Below are 19,451 nucleotides of genomic sequence, written 5' to 3' on the forward strand. Positions count from 1 at the left end.
AAATAATCATGAAGGAAATGCAAATCAAAAACACAAAAAAGGCATCACCCCACTCCAGTTAGAAAAAACAAAAAAACTAAATGCTAGTGAGGATGTGGAGAAAAAGAGGTCGTATACCCTGTTGGTGGGAATATAAATTACAGACACGATGGACGTTTTCCTCAAAAAATTAAAAAACTAGAACTACTTTATGACCCAGCAATCTCAGTAGATATCCAAAGGAAACCCAATCAATATTTCCAAGACATGTCTACACTCCCATGCATAGTGCAGTACTGTTCACAACAGTCAAGATTTGCAACCGACCTGGTGTCCAGCAATGAATGAATGGATAAAAAATTGTAGTAGCCGCACACCGTGAAATACTATTCGGTCATAATGGAAGAATGAAATCCTGTCATTTGTGACAATCTGGATGAAACTGGAAGGTATGATACTAAGTGAAATAAACAGGCACAGAAGGGTAAGCACTGTGTGATCTCACTGGTATATAGAATGATAACAGCAATAAAACCGATGGCACTGAAGTAGCGTCTACAGCACTGTTCCCAGGGGCTGTGGAGACCGGGGTGGGGTGTGTGTGTGTGTGTGTGTGTGTGGAGGTTTGTCAACAGTTACATAGGAGAAAAACAGTCTGAGGTTCTGTTGCACAGTAGAGTAACTACAGGTTACAACAACGCTTTGCACTCACATATTTCAAAATATTCAGAAGAGAGGATTTTGAATGTTTTTACCAAGAAGAAATGATAAACGTTGGAGGTGATGGATATGGCAATCACCCTGATTTGATCATTATACAATGTACTTAAGAATCAACAAGATCACACTGGGGGCCGGCATTGTGGCTCAGTGGGCTAAGATGCTGTTTTTGCGATGCAGGCATGCTATATCAGAGAGCTGATTTGAGTCCCAAACATCTCTGCTTTTGGTCCAGCTCCCTGTTCGTGTGCCTGGGAAAGCAGCAGAAGATGCCGCAAGTGCTTGGGGTCTCTGCCACCCACATGGAGACCTGGATGGAGTTTCAGGGTCCTGGCTTCAGCCTGGTCTGATCTGTTCTGGCCATATGGGGAGTGAGCCAGTGGATTGAAGTTTTCTCAATCCCTCCCCCTAGCTCTGCCTCTCAAATCCCTCTGACACTCTGCCTCTCAAATTAATAAATAAATAAGAAAATCTTTTGAAAAAAGAATCAGTGTCTCATAAATTTATACAATTCCTATATGTCAATTAAAAATAACATAAAAAGGAAAAAAACCTTAGAATTTAAATGCTTTAGCTAAAATTGCGATTGAACTTCTGAAATTCAACTCAGAACAAATATCCAAAAAGAAACCGCTTCTGTACCGGGTGCTTAAGCAAAACAAAGTTAGAATTTCCATGGAAACAGCCTGGAATTCTTAAAGGAGAAGACACAAAGGGGAAGACAAAAGCAAGCATGAAAATGCATTTATTTGTTTTTTGGCTCTTCACCTCTGCCCCTGGCCCCAGAGGCTGTCATTGTAACAAAGGCTTTCAGGCCTCAGAAGGAATTAAGAACAATTGACAGGAGGGAGGAAGGGAGGGAAGGCAGCTCCCTCGTGCGAGGAACCCACTATTCCATGATTTTCTCATCCATCTCCTCTCCTTCCCCTAGCTGGGAAATCTCTCCATCTTTCCATGTTGCTTGTGCCATTCTCATTGTGCAGCAAACTTAGCTGTTACTTGGTTGGGGTAGAATAAAGGTTACACGAAAACCATGGCCGCCCTCTTTAAGGAGAGTCACTTAATGAGACAATGGAGACCAATTAATATTGTACAGATCACCTCAGTGTGATATTTCCGTTCATCCAATGCTTTCGAATTTCTAACATGTGCTCTGGTCAACTGAATTCACTGTATGAGTCCATTTTCCGAATAGGAACGCCAAAAGCACAGACTGGGTAAGTTGTAAGAAAAGGCGGCTTCTTTCAGCTCAGGGGTCCCCTCCAAGGTCAAGGTGTCAAGGTTGCGCATCCTGGATGCCTTCTTGCTGGTGGAGTTTTGAAGTTGGCAGAGTGAGACATGGCGGGACTGAAAGCGCATGAGACCTGACCAAGTGGGCTTTTCTAACAGACTTGCTCTCCTGATAACCCATTAACTCATGATCCAATCATCGCAAGAACGTGCTGATCCATTCATAAGGCAGAGTCCCACCTGACCCCACTCTCAACACCTCATGGTGGAGATTACATTTCAATATGGATTTGGGAAGGAGACAGACCCGAGCATCCATTTAATCAACACAGCCTGAAAGGTAAACTGCTGTGGCTACTGTCAGCTCATGTTTTCCTAGCTCCTAGAGTGTAAGATCACCCTCCTGGTAAGTTATGAAACCATTCTTCACATAGTGCCTTGGATCTCAGACCTGATGTTTTCTCTAACTCCACAAATACACACCACCTGCACAACCAATGAAGACAGGGTGCCACAGCTACTCACTCTTCCTCATTACATGAGAAACTTTTCTTTTTAGAAATCTATGCCTTGGCATTATAATTTAAAAATCTTGCCCTCCCTCCCTAACTGCTAATATCACTATTACTACAGACCAGGTAAGAGCCAAGAGAGATGCCACCAGGGGTAGGTGGGCTTTCGGCTCCCCTGAGTACACATATTGTTGACGTGCTTTGCTAGGACCATCTGATCTATTTTTGATTGATAAACTGTATATATACTGCTTCATTTCAAGTTCAGCAACATATGGCTTACTGAGGACAAAACTGACCTTTCTTAAACCTGAAAAATTAAAATATATATTTTTTGGAATAAAATCACCATTGATGCACTGACTAAGGAACTTAGCAATTATTTTACTGATCCTAACTAGCACTTTAGGTTGCAATAAAATCTCCCCTTGGGGATAAACTGGAATTTTCCTTTGAAAACTAGAAGCAACTGAAGGTTGAGATTGTGATGGTTCTACATGGTGATTCTTATAAAGCAGAAAGTGTGGCAGAGAAATTTATCACAGCTTCATATGCCTCATAATTATTGAAAACTAATGAAATTCAAAAAAAGATACTGTGTTGTGGATCTGGGAGTTATCAGAACCAAGAGATCAGCAAGCAATCCATTCCATGATAACTATATACTTAAAGATAATTCATAGGAGTCACTCATTTGATGTTCTAACACACCTCACCAGATATTTTCACACTGCCGTGGACAGAAATTTAAAATCTGAAAACATCTCAAAAGGTGACTTTCTCTTTGGTTGGCTATCACGGTAGGGCACTACAACAATTGCTGCTAACAGGTTTTCCTAAATATTCGCTTACTATATGATTGGCTGTATAGTAGATGATTTGCCTCATTTTAATGTAAATAACCATGTGAGAGGTGTTGTTTTTCTCAGTCTGTAAACACTTCAGCACAAATGGCGAGTAGGATAAAGTGCCAGGGTCTAGCTCTAAACCTCAGTGCACCTGCTCCCTGCCCCCTTGTGCTGGTCCAGCATCTGATGGACTGGTCCCCTCTAGAACCCCTCTCCAAGCCATTGTCAGCTAGACGGTTTCCAGGGATGTGACCAGTCCTGCAAGGTTCACTTGTGGGAGACAGCCTGTATTTCTGGCTAAGTATAAAACAGACATGAAGCTAGTGACATTTACTGTCAAGGCACCAAAACGGGGCATCCAGGAAGAGTGTTATGCTCCCTGAAAACAGTACATGTGAATCATGGATACTCATGCTAGTTAAAAAGACAGAGCATTCACCTTTACCACAGAATTGGAAACAGCCAGTGCAACAGAAGTTTTTAAAAATTATATTTAATACAAGTGAATAGATTAGAAGATCTGAAATGTTATAAAGCAATATACACAATGAATAAATAATTTGCACAGGAGAGTCATGTCTACATTACATAATAACACTGTCTAGTTTGGGAATACTTAAAAGTAAATCCAGTGATAATGGAGAAAGTCCATAAAAATGCTAACCTGTCTTCCCTTGTATGAAATTGTTCAAGTATAAAAATCCAATACAGTGTAAAATAGTATTCAATTTAGTTTAAGAGTAAAAATCGCAAGTATTGCAGTTTCAGAAGAAAAATGTAAAGCAGCATTTAAAAACTACATAAACTACATAAGAAGAGGGTTAAAGGCGTGAATTACTGATAAATGAGATTTACATGAGCAAAAATCAGAGAAGGAAGCATGAAACTAGCAATATATCCTGTTTTTAAAAAAAAAAAACCTAAAAACTAAAATAAACTAAAATGTGTTAATGTAAGAGTACTCTCTTATACAGTGCACATATGAATTTAAATAAATCCAAGCCAACCTCTTTAGTTGAATAGGTTAATATTTAATATGCTACATCTAGACCTACTAAATAATTTATGCCATGAGATGAATACATAATTTTACAGTGTCACATCTAAAGTTCCTTTCTTTAGAGTGCAGCATAGTAAAACTTCAAAATAAATATCTTAAATAGCATTACTATTAAGGCACAGTATAAACCACATTATCATTACCCTTTGAAGAACTGTAATCTCAGAAACTTGGTTGTCTCATGTACTGTATTCACTAATAAATAGTCTTAAATACGACTCTGAAATAGATACTAAAAAGTGGAAAATTACTTAAAAAGGGAGAAAAAAAATAAACGTCCTTAAGACAGATCTTAAGGGTTGAGTCTGCAAACTTTGCCTTGCTTTGATTCTGAAGCCACGAGTCGACACAATAAATAGAAAGAGACGGCTGTTGTAGTAGAAGCCTGATCCTGTTCAGGAATCAGAATTGCTGACACCAGCAGATACAAGTTTCCCAAAATTGAAACAGGATGGGGAGAGGGATTAGAATGTGACAAGCTCATCACACAAGCACAAGTGATGTGTTCTTTCCAGAACTGTGTGTGTTATTGATTGTCTGTACAGCTGTTGCACCCGTTCATTCCACATCACTTTGTTCCACGGTCCCACTGGCCCACGGGACAGATGAGAAAGTAGCTTTGGTGCCTGTCCACCACTGTGCCCACTGCCCCCTCCTAGAGTGATTGTTCGATGCCCATGTCTGAGATAGTAAGAACACGACCTTCCTTCTGGAAAAAAAGTTCTCCAGGCCCCCAGTGACTGCTAAAAATGACAATCAGTGCTTTTCCCATTTTGTGTGTATAAAAAAAATTCTTCTTTTAAAGGTAATTCAAGCTACATATGCTCACTCTGTATTCCCTGGTTCGACTAGATTCAAATAGCATTTCTAACTGGTAAAAGGCGGTTTGCTTCCCTGATACTATAAAAAAGAGCAAAAATAAAATCCTGTTACAAAAGTGAAGTTCCAAGGTTTCTCCTGCCGTCGCGCCGTGGCGGCCGCTCCTGTACTCAGGCTCTTTGGGATTGAATTCCAAAACTGCGCCCATCCCCCCTCATTCTCACCTCTCTCTCATCTAGAACATTCCATGGAATAGTACAAAAAATAATTCTGCTTCACCCCAGCACTGCTCCTTTTTTTTTTTTTTTTTTAAAGCTGTTAAGTCATTGTTAACCCTCTTTTGAGCTACTAAAAATTGGGAAATTGGGAGGGGAAAGAGAAAACAACTGAACTTTGATCAGATGGCTGGTCTATTGCATTCGGTCTGTCTGCAGCTGTTGAGGCTGATACTGGCCAAAGGCGGCGGCGGCGGCAGCTGCAGCCGCGGCGGCAGCAGCTGTCCCAGGTGTTGCGGCGGTGATTGGCTGCTGGACTGCATAGCCGTAGCCCCCAGCGGTGACATATCCCGCAGCAGCTGGAGACGCCGCGTACGGGTACTGGTCATAGGCGGCAGCAGCTGCGGCGGCGGCGGCAGCGGCCGAGTACTGTGCGTAGGCAGCTCCAGTGTAATCAATGTAAGGTGTGGTGGAGGCCGCAGCTGCTGTGGGCTGGACGTGCGGAATGACCACTCCAGGCTGCACAAAAGCCTGTGGATAGACATAGTGGGCAGGTATCCTGTTGAGAAATGGAAAAGAAAGTCAGGTGGTGCTCACCTCCCAACTGCAGCATTCATTGTACAGAGAGATAAGGCAAACTCAAATTTAGTGGTTATTATGAGCATAGGGTTGCCACAATATCTCCTTTCTAGTGGTCCATGGGAAGCACCCTGGCAGTCGCCAAATCATCAGGTGCCACTAAAAGAATTCGGCCACGGAAACACAATATGCTCCCTGCTAGAATTTTTATGTACAATGATTTGGAAACCACTACATAGAACAGATCCAGAGCTTGGAAAATAAGTGAAGCTCACCGGGGCTCTGAACGCATGCTTCATGGGTTATGACATTAGAACATTTTGTAATGAATTCAAAGAAGAAAAACGTTTAGCACACAGACCAATTCTTGGTCCTGAAGACAGGACACACAAAGTGAACCACGATCATTTGGTTCTGTGTGGCAAAATGGGAATAAATTGCAACAAAATCCACGCTTGTTATCATGGCAACCCTACTTGAAATCGCTATGCAGACGCAGCACACATTAATCTCTCTGCAACCTCAATCACCCTTATTAAAAATAATGATAAAAAAAAGAAGCAGGCGACAAAATTAAAAAAAAAAGGAGTTTAAAAGTTCACAAGTGTGTAAACACAGCAGAATCACACTTCTCACACGAACTGTAGTGCAGCTGACTGTCGCAAGAGGCTGTTGTGGGAAGCTACAAAAACGCTAGGAACAGTCATGGCAGTGAGTCCCCGAGAATGCACAGCACGCTCACTTCCTTTCTTTCCTTGTTCCCCCATAAAAGTCATAAGGACACAACGGTCAATCAAACCTGCTGGGTTACCAGGCCACTGAGGGTCAGTCGGCTTGTTTATCTCTACGCGAGACAGACAGAAGGGGTTTTGGGGAAATGATGAGGTTGGGGGGAAAAGTAGGGCCAGGCAAAGACACCTAAGTTATTTCTAAAATTAATAGAAACGTCAAAGGATTACAGCATCAGAAAACATTTTTTTTTTCTTTTTGCACATGTACTGGCTCTCATTCCATCCTCCAACATCAACAGCAGTAGATGGCATTAGCATCTTTTCAGTCTACCCTATGAGCCAATAGTTTATACAAATCCACAGTGTGATTATACATTAGCCTGCAACAGGTCAAGAAAATGAAACAACATCAAATACCGTTTAAAATGATACATTCATGGCTCACATGCAAGGCAGACCTAAAGGACCTTACATAAAAGTTCATTTGATTACAAAATAAATCATAAGAGGTATTTAAAAAAAACAAAATCCATGCATGTCAACTCTCACTCTTGCCCATGTAAGACACTACCACGAATCTCTGATTTATTTCCATCTTCCTTATTTAAAGTCTTCTCTATTTCTAAAAATAGCACACTACAATGCTAGCTGGTTGCTGGCAAGTCAAGTCGAAACTCCAAACGCAAGTAACATTCTTCAAACTTCAAAGAAATGGAAACTGAAAAGTGCACATGCAGATTTTGGCAAAACCCGGATTATGCTCTGTCTTTTCAGAATTTTACAGACAGCACTCATGGACAGACACCCATGGAAAAAGATGCATTTATCACAGAGGGTAAAGACCTCTGACTCCCAACGATAAAAATACACTCCATTTCACCGGGCTTCCAGATGGAACCCAGTGCCAGGAGAAAGGGCGGCCCCGAGTGTGGCTGAGGACACTTAGAGAGGTTCTTAACGGCCTGTCAGAAGCCAGACGCCTGGCCAGGCACACAGAAGCTGTGCTGCAGGGCAGGCGACAGGTGCGGCTTTAGGGAACACTGTCCCTGGAGCCGCCACGTCCACAATGTGCAGACCCGGCTAAGAGACTGCTCTCTGCCAGTCTGTGTGTGGTGATGGACAGCAGTGGCTGCAGCCGGGCTATTTTTGATCCTGTCATGCCACAAGGGTTTCCAGTGGGTAAAATGTCTTTATAAGGCCAGAGTAAAACATCTATCAGCTGCGGAGGCTGGCCAGAGCGAAGCTTACTGATACCGAAACATTAACCCCTTGGGCTCCCAACGTTCCCAGGACCACACGGGGGTTGCTAGGTTTGCATCTTTGGCGAGGAAGAGCCCACAGAGAATAAGTGTGTCTGAGAAACAGACTGAGTTCAATCTGTGCCTGTGTGTGAAGATGGCATTAAAAAGGGTTGCTAAGGAGACTCTCCCGTCTCCGCACTGACTTTACATTAAGAAGTCGTTTTGATTCGACAAAGCCGACCAGTCAGAGTGGAAAGTTCGGTGGCGGAGCAGACGCCCACGTGAAGTCTGGCGAGGGTTCGGAAGCTGTCGGGAAGGCAAATGGAAACCTACAGTCCTTTAAGGCTGAGGGGCGGGCAGAACCCAGAAGACTGCGGAGTCTAAAATCCGCTGGGGCAGCAAAGCAGAGGCCGACTGGGCGGACCGGGGCTCGGAGCTCCCTGGCAAAGTCCATAGCCTGAGTTGTCTGCATCGTCCAGGGAACCCAGGAAGACCACTTGGGACCCTCCCTCCTGCTGCGTTATCTACCCCTGTCCTTTGTCAACCATAGGACACACATGCCCAGCACAGAAAGAAGCAAGTAGCTTCTCCGGGTGACTTGCAGAGAAAATGTACTACATTCTCTTCTTCTTCCCATCACTTTTGCGCTCTTTGACATCTGCGACTTTTATTAAAAAAAAAAAAAAGGCTTATTTATTTGAAAGGCATAGTGACAGAGATAGAGGGGGACACACACACACACACAGAGAGAGAGAGAGAGAAAGAGAGAGAAAGAGAGAGATCTTCCATCTGCTTGTTCGCTCCAACTCTACCCTGGTAACCCACATGGATGGCAGGGATTCAAGCACTAAAGCCATCACCTGCTGCCTTCCCAGGCACATCAGTAGGAAGCCGGATCAGAAGTGAAATAGCCAGGACTCGAACCAGCACTCTGCTATGGGATGCAGGCATCCCAAGCAGTGAATGAATGCCCCCCTCCCACCACCTCCGCAAAGCCCACCTCCCTCTGGGTCTTCTGAAGTGACGTCCTGAGTGGTTTCCTCTCCCAGCTCACCATACAGACTGCTGACGGAGGCTGAGTCTCGCTCTTGCTCCCAGCAGTCCTGGGCCCCTAACAGCATCCCCCCAAAACTAAGTGCAAAATCTTCATCTTTGGCATTTTAGGCCTTTTCTGCTCAGGCTTCAAAACACCTTTCTAGTAGTTGTTTGCATTTTTCCTCACACCCAGGTCACCTGGGTTTTTTTGTTTGTTTGTTTTTAAAGATTTATTTATTTGAAAGTCAGAGTTACATAGAGAGAGAAATCTTCCATATGCTAGTTCACTCCCCAAATGGCTGCAACTGCCAGGGCTGGACCAGGCTGAAGCCAGGAGCTTCATCCAGGTCTCCCACATGGGTGTAGGGGCCAAAGGACTTGGGCCATCTTCTGCTGCTTTCCCAGGCCCATCAGCAGGGAGCTGGATCAGAAGCGGAGCAGCCGGGCTTGAGCCCATATGGGATGCTGGTGCTGCAGATGATGGCTTAAGCCTATGTACCAGAGCGCCAGCCCCACCTGGACTGTTTCCTGGACATGCACACATCCCTATATTCTCACTTTTGCTCACCAGGGATGCCAATCGTCATGCCCTTCCCCTCTGTCAACAGCCAGATCCCCTCCACTTCAGCTCTCGCCCTCACTACCCAGCAGCTTCAGAAACGGGCTTCACCGTTTAGTCGCACACTTTTCCTATGTGACAGGGACTAATGTCGTCAACCTGGGTAGCTGCGCATTGGACTAAATTTCTAGGGAAGAGCCCAAATGGCCAAGACAGTGCTCTATAAAACTCTTCTCTTCCCTCCTCCACCATCCTGTAAAATCTAGGCCAACTTTCTTCCCACCGACCTGATGTCTCCCTTCCTTATCTGAAGCCACATGGACGGCCTTCCTTGGTGCTCATTAGTTTTCTAGACTATGAGAGAGAGTTATTTCTTTTTTGGCTACAGCTTGACACAGAGGAATCAAGCCTAACCCTTACCAGACCTGTGACGGGGGAAGTTAATTAACCTCTCTGTGCCTCAGGTTATTTATTTATTTATTTATTTATTCACCATGGAGAGGACATTGACAGTGCCTTCATCAAATACTTATTGTGAGGATTTAGTTATATAATGTATGCAAATCCCTTATCAGCACCATGCATGTGGCAGGTGTTTGGTTAATGTTAGTTATGGTCCCTCCTGCCCTGCCTTAGTGGACAGCATAACTAACTAGCATGGTTTTAGCACACCTAGCATAAAACTTAGCACTTAAAGGTATATTGAGAGTAAATGTTTGAGTGGGTGTCCAACGTGGCCCACACTAGTGCAGGAATTTCTCCTTACAGATCCAGGGTCTGTTCGCAAAGTTTCAATAAGAAAATGCTGCTCTCTTCAAACAGAAACTATTTATAAGCCACTGCTCAGCAAATCCTCCAGTTTCTTTACATTTGCTCACTGTCTTACATCAGAAACTCCTTCAGGCCAAAGTTTTGTCTTGAAAGACCTGGGGGTCATTTAAGGACCACATGAAAGAAGAAATAATTCAGCTACTAGAATTTCAAACAAGTAAAACGAACAATTCTTGAAGCTTCTTTCCAGGCCTAAAATAAGCACATGAGGAATTCCAATAGCATTTAGGATAGCTAGGTATGATCTGTTAGGTACAGACTCTGGAAATTAAAGCAAGGCCGAGAACCCCTTAAAAAAGAGAGAACCTGCTTGGTTCCACCTTGGAAGGGATGCTGTTAATTTCTAATAAGAATCTCCAGTTCAAAAAAAGTCTGTGCCATCATTCTTTATAAAGACAGTTAATAAGAGAAGGGATAAAAACATGTGTGACTTAAAATTTTCATACAACCCTGTGTATCCTGGTGGTTCTTACTTCCATGTAGCACTTTCTTTCTCAAGGACCTGTGAGGACTGCTACAACCAGTCCACAGACCATAGTCAGCTCACAAGGCCTTTCCTGCATAGTCTGATTTCACCACACACCGAATCGTTTCTCCCTTGTGCCTTTGTGTGTGCTCACTTGGCCCTATACCCTTCTCACACACCCAAGCTCCCTACCACCCGTGCAAGACCTACCCATCGGTCCAATTCTAAACCAAACTGGTCCAAGTCTGGTCCCATCCTTCGCCCCACAGCCTTGTCCAACTCCTCTAATCCATCTATTCTGCTGCTCTGAATTCCTTTTGTACTTGAAACAATACCAAGTGATTTAGCAATTAGTCATTCTTGGTGGGTTGGCATTATATTTGCTTCCAAATTAATGTGCAATTTCCTCATTTGGCATCACCCACAAACATGGTGAAAAAATAAACACATGCTAATATCTGTTGATGGATTTAATTTTATAGCTGTTTCAATGTGGGCAAGCATGACTAAACAAACCTACCATCACTTCTTAAGAGCTGAAAGGCATGTGCTCCTTCCCAGTCCCACCTTAAACAGGTCGTCTACTTGGCCAAAGCAGTGTTCACGGAAACCTACCGTGGATCCATCGGCCTACCCTTTGTGTCAGTATCCAGTTAGCCTGGATGGGACTTTGACACCCAGTTATGGATGTATGAAGAACCTTTATAACTAATCTTATCGGACCAAAGACTCTTCTAGAGCTTAAAAGCAGGAGGTGGCTACAACAGCGAGGCACAGGTATATGCTGAAGGGAGGGTTATTAGGTGTTCATGGAAAAGATCACTTGCCTCTTCCAAGTCAATTTAAACTATTAATTACTTTTTTTTTTTTTTGCTTTAGTCTTGGAGACACACATGGTAGACATCTATCTATGTGGACAGTTCCAGCCCTCCAGGTTAAACATATAGACACTAAGCTAGCAGAGAAACTGGTGCCCAGGATAAAACACTACTTGAACAACCAGAACATTTAAGAAGTGTCCATCTCTGGCACCGGTGGTACTATTGATCAGGGAGAATACTGCCACGACACACTCTAGCACCTAGGACGGAGGAGGGCTGGAGGGGACTCTGCCTCCCACATCAAGTCTGAATGGAAGGGAGGTGCGCATCACTTCAGAAGAGAACAGCTGGTAGCCACAGAACCCAGGGACGCCACAGACAGAGGCAGGCTGTTCGCCTGAGCTCGGTCTGAGGTGGAAGTTCGCTCTGTGCTACTCCAAACCAAAGAAACTGGCTAGTGCTCATGAACTCTGGAGACGGCAGTGAACTTTTACTTTAGCAGGCCTAGAAAGGATACACATTGCAAAAGAAAAGAACCCCATTCCCAGAAAACTCCCCAGAAAACAGAAACTTAGGACATGCAAGCAACGAATCTGTACTCTTACAGAGAGAAATCACACAATTTAGCACTCACTACAAAAATATGGTTAAGTGGAAGTCACAGGTTACAGCTTAAAAGCAAGGGGGAAAAAAAAGGCCCTTTGCTTCCCAAGGCAAAGTCAAAGAGAACACTCCTCAACACCACCACCAAAACCCAAAGGCAAAGAGCCCCTTCCCCGAGGAGAAGAAAACACTGTCACTACAGCTCTTTTCAATTAGGTCAGAAGCACACAGTTTAGCTATCAACACCACTTCATGACTGTAATCAATAAAATAAAGCACACGGAGGGCTATTGACTATTGTGAAAAATAAAAACAACACCAACATCCATGCATCGTTAATCACCATCTGAGCTCGTGTGTCTGAGTCTACTGGTTACAGAGTTTAATTCCAAACAGAACTATTCCACCTCTTATCATCGTATCCTTCTCATCAGTTAGCTTAACTGTATACGAACCCTGTCAGGTTAGAAAGAGATAAATACAATTGAGTCAAGTTGAACAGCAGTATTGGCGCTGGGACGCAAATGGTCCTGTACACAAGGCCTACCTGGTAGGTTTGGGTTGTTTGGTTATGATAAAATCATAAGCTCAAAACCTGCCTGCTTTGTAGGCTGCATACTTGGTCAGATAACTTGACTCATCTAAAAATAGTTCTAGTCTCAGCATTAAGAATACACAAACATATTGTCAGGATGTATAACCAGGAACATTCTGTGATATGATGATCTTGTCTGTACACAACAAAGAGGCAGGTGAACCAACAACAGCTATGGTGAAACAGAGGACGGCCTGATTAACCAACTTACCCGAAAGGTCTTTGTATGAGGGCTGGATGAAGCTGCTGAACACCAAAGGCAAAACCTAACAACAAAACATACCACATTCTCTGTTTGCACATGGTTAGGCTTTTATTGCTCCTACATATCAAATGTAATCACAACTTTGACTTAGGAAAGATAATCACTCTTTGGATACTTTCAGGAAAATGTCATGTATGTGTAGATACATTTTTAAAAATTAGTTTTATAAATGCTTATCTCTCATCCAAAATGAAGGGTTTCTTTGTTTGTTTTAAAGTGGATATTTAAAAAAAAGTTTACTAAGTTCAGTTGACAAACACGGAGTAAGACCTTAGAAAATTAAACCAGAGGAAAATGCTTAAGGAATGAAACCAAAGACAACAGTACTTGACAATGATGTTACATGTCACAGACATTCCTGCAATTTTGAACCTCAATCTAGAAAAAGTCTGTCATTTGGAATGTTCTGGAATCATTTGGACAATGCCTTAGGAGCCTAAGAGTCTAACAGTTTACAGCACTAAAAATTCACAAACAAAAACTCATTTAGTGGTTAGCACACACACTACGTATGGGACAAATACGTATTTCTTAAGGCCAATGGGTAGCTGCACCTGCACTCACTTTCCCGACAACCTCATTTCCTGCTGAAACCGTTCTGCTGGAAGTGTTAAGCTCTTTCCAAAATTCCAGATAGAAAGATATAACAGTAAAGAGCACATGATTTAATCCAACAAGTAAAGCTGTTCACCCCAGGGAAAGACTGCACTTGCTCAACAGTCAACTTTCGATTATTTGTGCTAATGCAAAGGGCAGTGCTGTATATAATCTAAAAGGTCGTTTTTTCACATAGACAAAATGCTGCTCCCTTTTGGCAATTTATAGCTACATGAAAGGCTCTGGGCAAAATAATTTCTCATCTCCAAGTACCCATCCTTTGCTTATCTGTAACTTGGGGGTCCCTAAGTGGATGCAATCTATTTCCTTTGATTGCTAATGTTCTGCAATTTTATGTTAAAATGTATCATCTGGATTCTCCTTCTCCTCCCCCCTCCCCCATTCTTCTTGAAGTTAGGTGGCCTGCTCTGAGCACAGTGCAACTGGTGATAAAAAAAAGACCACATTAAGCAGGGAAGTCCGCTGGAAGAAGCTGGCAGATTTGGCCTGTCTGACCCACCCATAAGTTTATCTACGAAGGGTTACAAACTGGAAATCAGAGAGCTGCTTCCAGTGTATGTCACATAGCAAGCAATGAGTCAGCCTAACTCGTGTGTGTGTCCCAAGCGTCTAAAAACCCCCCAGATCCATTTTTGTGCACAGGTCAATTCTGAAAGAAGTGTTTACCACTCTCAATTATCTGTCAGGCCTGGGAGAATCAAGTTCAAGGAACACAGGTACAGAGTCTCAAGGCGCCCCTGAATTTTGAATGGGGGAATCACTCTATTCATATAAAGGGGGCTCTGGGGACTGGGGGCGGGGAGGGGAGACAGACGTTTCTCACCTGGTTGCATGATCCTTGGTTTTGCTCCTAAGTATGCAAGATTCACGTTGGCCTTTCTGCCATCAATGATGGGGTTGGGATCCTTGCAGGCCCTCTCAGCAGCTGCCCGGTCGGCCATGGTGACCTTAGCAACACACACACACACACACAGACATACATACAAAGCTCTCAATGAACCCCGAAGGAGACAGGGACTCGCTGGCCAAGTCACTCGTGATGAAAATCCAGATCAAACTTTTCTTGCCTTTCTTCTTCCTTTTTGTTTTGTTTGCTTTGGCCAGCCCTTACTCCTTGATTCCCATTTCCAAAGGCCAGAAAGGAAGAAGAAAGAGAAAAGGAAGGAGGAAACCCATCACCCCCTCCACCCCCCATCCCCCACCGCAAAGTCCCATAGGGGGCTGGCAGGGCCTAAGAGAGCCGGGAGCCCGGATTCGCAGGTCGCCTCAGCATTCTCCCAGGCCGACTGCCCCCTGCCCACCCGAAGGTCCGACGCGGCCTCGGAGGCTCTGTATGCGTTAGAGGAAGTGCAGCCTCACATCTGCTCGGCGCTCCAGCCGCCCCGCAAACACTCCCAGCCACAAGGGCTATTGTCCTACTCCGGCCGAAAGAGCACGTTTCAATCTCCAGATAGCCTACTGGGGTCGCCTGCAGTTCGGCCAAGGAGCAGACTAGAAGCTCACCTTTGCCATGAAAAGGGAGAGCCCCAGCCCCCTCCCCGCCCCAGCCCAAACGGCCGGAAGACACACGCATTTTCACAAAGCAACAGCGCGCTCCGCCACCGGCCTCCGAGCCCGGAAAGAGCCCGTGCGGGGCCGCGGCTCCGCACCCCAAACCCAGAGGGCCTCCCACTCCCGTTCCGTCCACCACGCCCCGCCCGCCCGCACCCCCGACACAGCCACGCGCGGGGTCCTCGCCCGCAGCCAGCGAGGCGGACGCGGGCCCTCGCTCCCCGGCGCCGCCGCGCGCAAAGTTTCAGTTCGGCCCAGAGCGCAGGGCCAGCGCCGCTCACGCCCGCCGGACTCCCCGCGCGGGGCTCGCAGCCGCGACCCCCGGAGCCCGGCGCCGCCTGGCCCTCCCGCCCGCGCCGAACCTCCAAGCCCCGCTCCCCCGGTGCAACTTACAAATCCATAGCCCCGGGACTTGCCAGTCTGCCGGTCGGTGATGACCACCGCCTCCTCGATCTCGCCGAAGACCTCGAAGTACTTGCGCAGGCTGGCGTCGGTGGTGTGGTAGGGCAGTCCCCCGACGAAGATCTTGGTGTACGTCGTGTCTTTCTGGGTCGTGTGCATCTTCGCGCCCGCCCCGCGGCTCGGGCTCCGGCTGCGGCTGCGGCTCGGGCAGCGGCTGCGCCTCCTCCTCCTCCGGCTCCGCGTCTCCCGCAGCCTCTCACCGCCGCTTGGGGCCGAAGGCGAGCCGGGGGGCGAGGGCGGCGGCGCGGCGGGGGCGAGCGGCCGGGGGCGGCCGAGGGCGCGGGGCGCGGGGCTTCCGAAGTCGCTGGCAGCCCGGGAGACTCGACCCGGCTTTTTCCTCCCGCCCCCCCTGCCGGTCACGGTCCAGATTCTCCGGATCGTCTGGGGGTAGGAGCCGCTTGGAGAGAATGTGGCGAGCGCTTGGCACTCACCCCGGCGGGCGCAGGTCAGGAACGATTGGAGAGGGGTGGTCCTGCCGCGGAGCAAGCGGGGCGCGCTCAGAGGTAGATGGTCCTTTCTGAGAAATCAGGTGTCTTGGGTAGAGCGTGGGGAGGGTCGGCGTCGCGAGCGTCCGAGCGCGGAGGTGGGCGGCGGGGGGCGCGCGGCAGGGCCCGGCTCGGGGCTCCGCGCGGCTCTGGCTCGGCGTCCGTCCCTCCCGCCGCGGAGGCTGCGAGACGAGTGCGGAGGATGGCGCTCCCAGCCCTCTCTGCTCCCTTCCCCCGCGGGCCGGGGGTCGACGCCCGGCTGGGGAGGGGGCGGGCCGGACGCCTGCGATTGGCCGCGGCTGCACCTGGGGCGCCCGGCGCCGCCGCCCCCCAGCTGTTGGGAACAGCTGCTTCTCTCCCGGCGCGGCGCGGCGCTGGGTCGGGAGCGGCTGGAGGCGGCCTTGCTTTCGGCGTCGCCTGTTGTAGCTCATCAACGTCCTGGGGAACCCCTGCGTGGCCCCGGCCGGGCCCCAGGGCGCGAGGACTGCGCCCCGGAGGCAGCGACGTTGCTTTCCAAAGCCGGTGGCGCGAGCTCCGGGCTCCAGGCCTGCGGGCGGCGGGGGTCGGGCGGGCTGGGCGAGCCGGGGGTCCTGAGGCCTGGGGCGGTTCGCGGAGAGGTCAGTCCCCTCCCGGGCTATCGGGGGTGGGGGCGAGGGAACCGAGGAGCTCGGACGTCTGAGGCTTGGAGAATGAGAAGGAGGGACCCCAACTTTCCTTAGCTCCCGGAACCCGCTGCTGGGGAGAACCAGAGAGGTAGAGCTAGAAAGAGGAAAGAAAAAAAAAAAATCGAGCAGGATTAGTGTGCTTGGAGAATCATTAGCTTCCATTGCTCACAGCCCAGCCACACCAAGTGTGTCCACGAGGCACCACTGTCTATTTCAGGGCACCGTAAATTAGTCCTTCAGCCCCCACAGTCGCCGAATTTGTGTTTGCTCCCCGGCTTAAGTTATCTGGGGAGACGAGTACAGATGTCTCATCCTAGAGCCTCCCCCCCCCCCCCTTTTTCCCCCTTAGCAAAGAATTCATGGTTTTTTTTTTATTTTTTATTACAGAAACATTTAGTGATGTGACCTCATCTATTTTATCTGGATGTAATTGCCAAAGGTCTAATTTTTGAAATCAGCTTGTTACAGGACGGGTGATTTCAACCAGCAGACCTGAAAACATCGGCAGAACACAGTGCACCCCCTCTCCTAGATCTGTTTCTTTATATCCCCCGCCTTTTTTTTTTTTTTTTTTTTTTTTGCAACTTCTTTTAATCAGGAGTGCATCCAATCAGACCTCAGACGCATTTGGTCCTCTCTGAGGTTTGAACTGATGCAGTAAAGGGAAAAGCACATTTCCCACTGTCAGTGCCGGGTTTCCTAGTAGTGCCTGTGTTCACCAAGACTGTCCCTGAGGTTCCCACATGCCTTGCCCGGAAGCAGCTCTCGGTGTGTGGTAACCCATGCAATTTCTCTTTCCAGGACACCCTTGCAGTCCACTCAAGAGGATGAGAAGTGTTACATTTGCAGAAGATAGTGGGATTGCAAATATCTGTGTGCAAAACGTTTGATTCTGCTTTGCATCTTGCTTTCTTTCGCCGCCTTGGGGTTGACTTTTTGAGGTCATCTGTCTCCAGGAGCTTGAACCCCACAGTGGAAGATGTAACAAATCTATGCAAAATTCACATTTTAAAAAATCTTAATTTAAAAATATGTATTTTATAGACGATTGAGAGCCACAAAGTACACTTATTGACATTGCTGTCTCCATTGCTTAAGTCAAGTTCAGGTTCAAAAGGGACTCGGCCAGTATGAGGAAGATAATTTTTAAAAATTAAGAAAACAAAGCAGACGGTGAAACAGAGGAAGCATTTTTAAAACTATTTGACGTCCATCTTACGGTGCCACTTAAGAATTGCTGTTCTGGGATCAGACTCAGGCACCATCTTTTTGTGAGAATGATGCCTTTGGCTGTCTCACCTTTCTGCCTGGACAGGGAGCCCACCCAGGGAAGAAGGATATCTGGGACTGCAGCCAGAAGCTTGGTTGCAGTGTGGGGAGGTCTACAAGGGAATTCTGAGCCCAGGCTGGAATACCTTGACCTACGGCTTGGCTTCTGGAGCCGCTTCCCTGCCTTTGTCCAGAGGAACACAGCACATCCCTTCTCCTTACAGGTCCCAGGCAGCCCTGCCTGGTGTGCTTTCATTCTTGTAAGGGAACAGCAAATATTTGATAGTTTTGTTTGGAACCTTGTATTCATTTTGTACAGAGAATGCCTGGGTATTCTTTGGTTTTGAATTCCAGAGATAATTAGAGTGTTGCTACTATGGTATTGTGTGAGTCTCTGAGAACACAAGTGAAGAGAGATGATGGCTCCTTGTTTTCCAAACCAATTTAAGTGGAAGCCATAATCCATACCCAGTTCAGCTGGGTGAATTTCATCAAGTGACCCCCTCCCCTGTGCTAAATGTTACTGCTGCCCAGCCTGGCTTTTGCTTCACACCTGCACAGAGGTGGGCACAGTCACAATGGCCAGATCCATTCTTCATGGATGTATGAATCTGAGCCATCAAACCATGTAGCTTTAGGGCCATCGCGTGCTTCTGAATTCAAAGATTCAGGGTTCTTAAAGTGCCACATGTTTCTGTACAGTTACCCATTATGGATTCAGGTTTGGAAAACAATACTTGGATAATCCTTGCGCTTTCTCAGCTGCTTTTGGCAGAGGAGGCTTGTATATTCAGAGACCTTGTGCAATAGGATGTGTGCTTCTTTGGAAAGAAAGAGCTGTAAAAGTCTGTAAACGTTATAAATAGGTTCCAAGCTTGTCATATCCAAATTAGTCTGTATGGATGGGCCCGCATCCTCAGTTCCTACTTCTTGGCAAGATCAATATTGTTTTATTACTTACAGTAAATTATTGTCTGCTATGTTCAAAACCTTCAGCTGACTATTAGAGGTCAGAACTTGGCTCACAAGTCTCACATTCATTTATCCCTTTTCTCCCCCAACCCCACCACCCTGACCCCTTTCCCTCTAAATTAATCATGGAAATGAACTCTAAGATCAAGCCTAGAAGAATTTTAGAAACAGAGAGTAATATTTTGTGCAGATTGAGAAGTACAACTGGCCGGCCCATTGAGGCGTAGTCAGTGGCTGTGGCCACCTGAGGGCAGGCAGAGTGTGTACAGTCACTAGACCTCTTACACACCGCTCAGACCCCCCCCCCCCCCCCCCGAGTT

General features: G+C 46.6%; 2 protein-coding genes across 2 annotated transcripts; both read right to left on the reverse strand.

The window, feature by feature from the left end:
- Nucleotides 1–3,762: 3,762 nt before the first annotated feature.
- Nucleotides 3,763–15,900, reverse strand: RBM24 (RNA binding motif protein 24). Its single transcript, XM_062187372.1, has 4 exons — nucleotides 15,672–15,900; nucleotides 14,551–14,674; nucleotides 13,056–13,110; nucleotides 3,763–5,942 (listed from the first exon to the last, which is right to left on the reverse strand). The coding sequence occupies exons 1-4, from the start codon at nucleotides 15,837–15,839 to the stop codon at nucleotides 5,579–5,581; spliced, it is 711 nt and encodes a 236-aa protein (XP_062043356.1). The 5' UTR covers nucleotides 15,840–15,900; the 3' UTR covers nucleotides 3,763–5,578.
- Nucleotides 15,901–15,936: 36 nt separating this feature from the next.
- On the reverse strand, nucleotides 15,937–19,200 carry LOC133756441 (proline-rich protein 2-like). Its single transcript, XM_062187127.1, has 3 exons — nucleotides 19,121–19,200; nucleotides 16,195–16,984; nucleotides 15,937–16,137 (listed from the first exon to the last, which is right to left on the reverse strand). The coding sequence occupies exons 1-3, from the start codon at nucleotides 19,198–19,200 to the stop codon at nucleotides 15,937–15,939; spliced, it is 1,071 nt and encodes a 356-aa protein (XP_062043111.1).
- Nucleotides 19,201–19,451: the final 251 nt, after the last annotated feature.

This window comes from Lepus europaeus, chromosome 3 (assembly GCF_033115175.1).
Source record: "Lepus europaeus isolate LE1 chromosome 3, mLepTim1.pri, whole genome shotgun sequence".
In the NCBI taxonomy this organism is placed as follows: domain Eukaryota; kingdom Metazoa; phylum Chordata; class Mammalia; order Lagomorpha; family Leporidae; genus Lepus; species Lepus europaeus.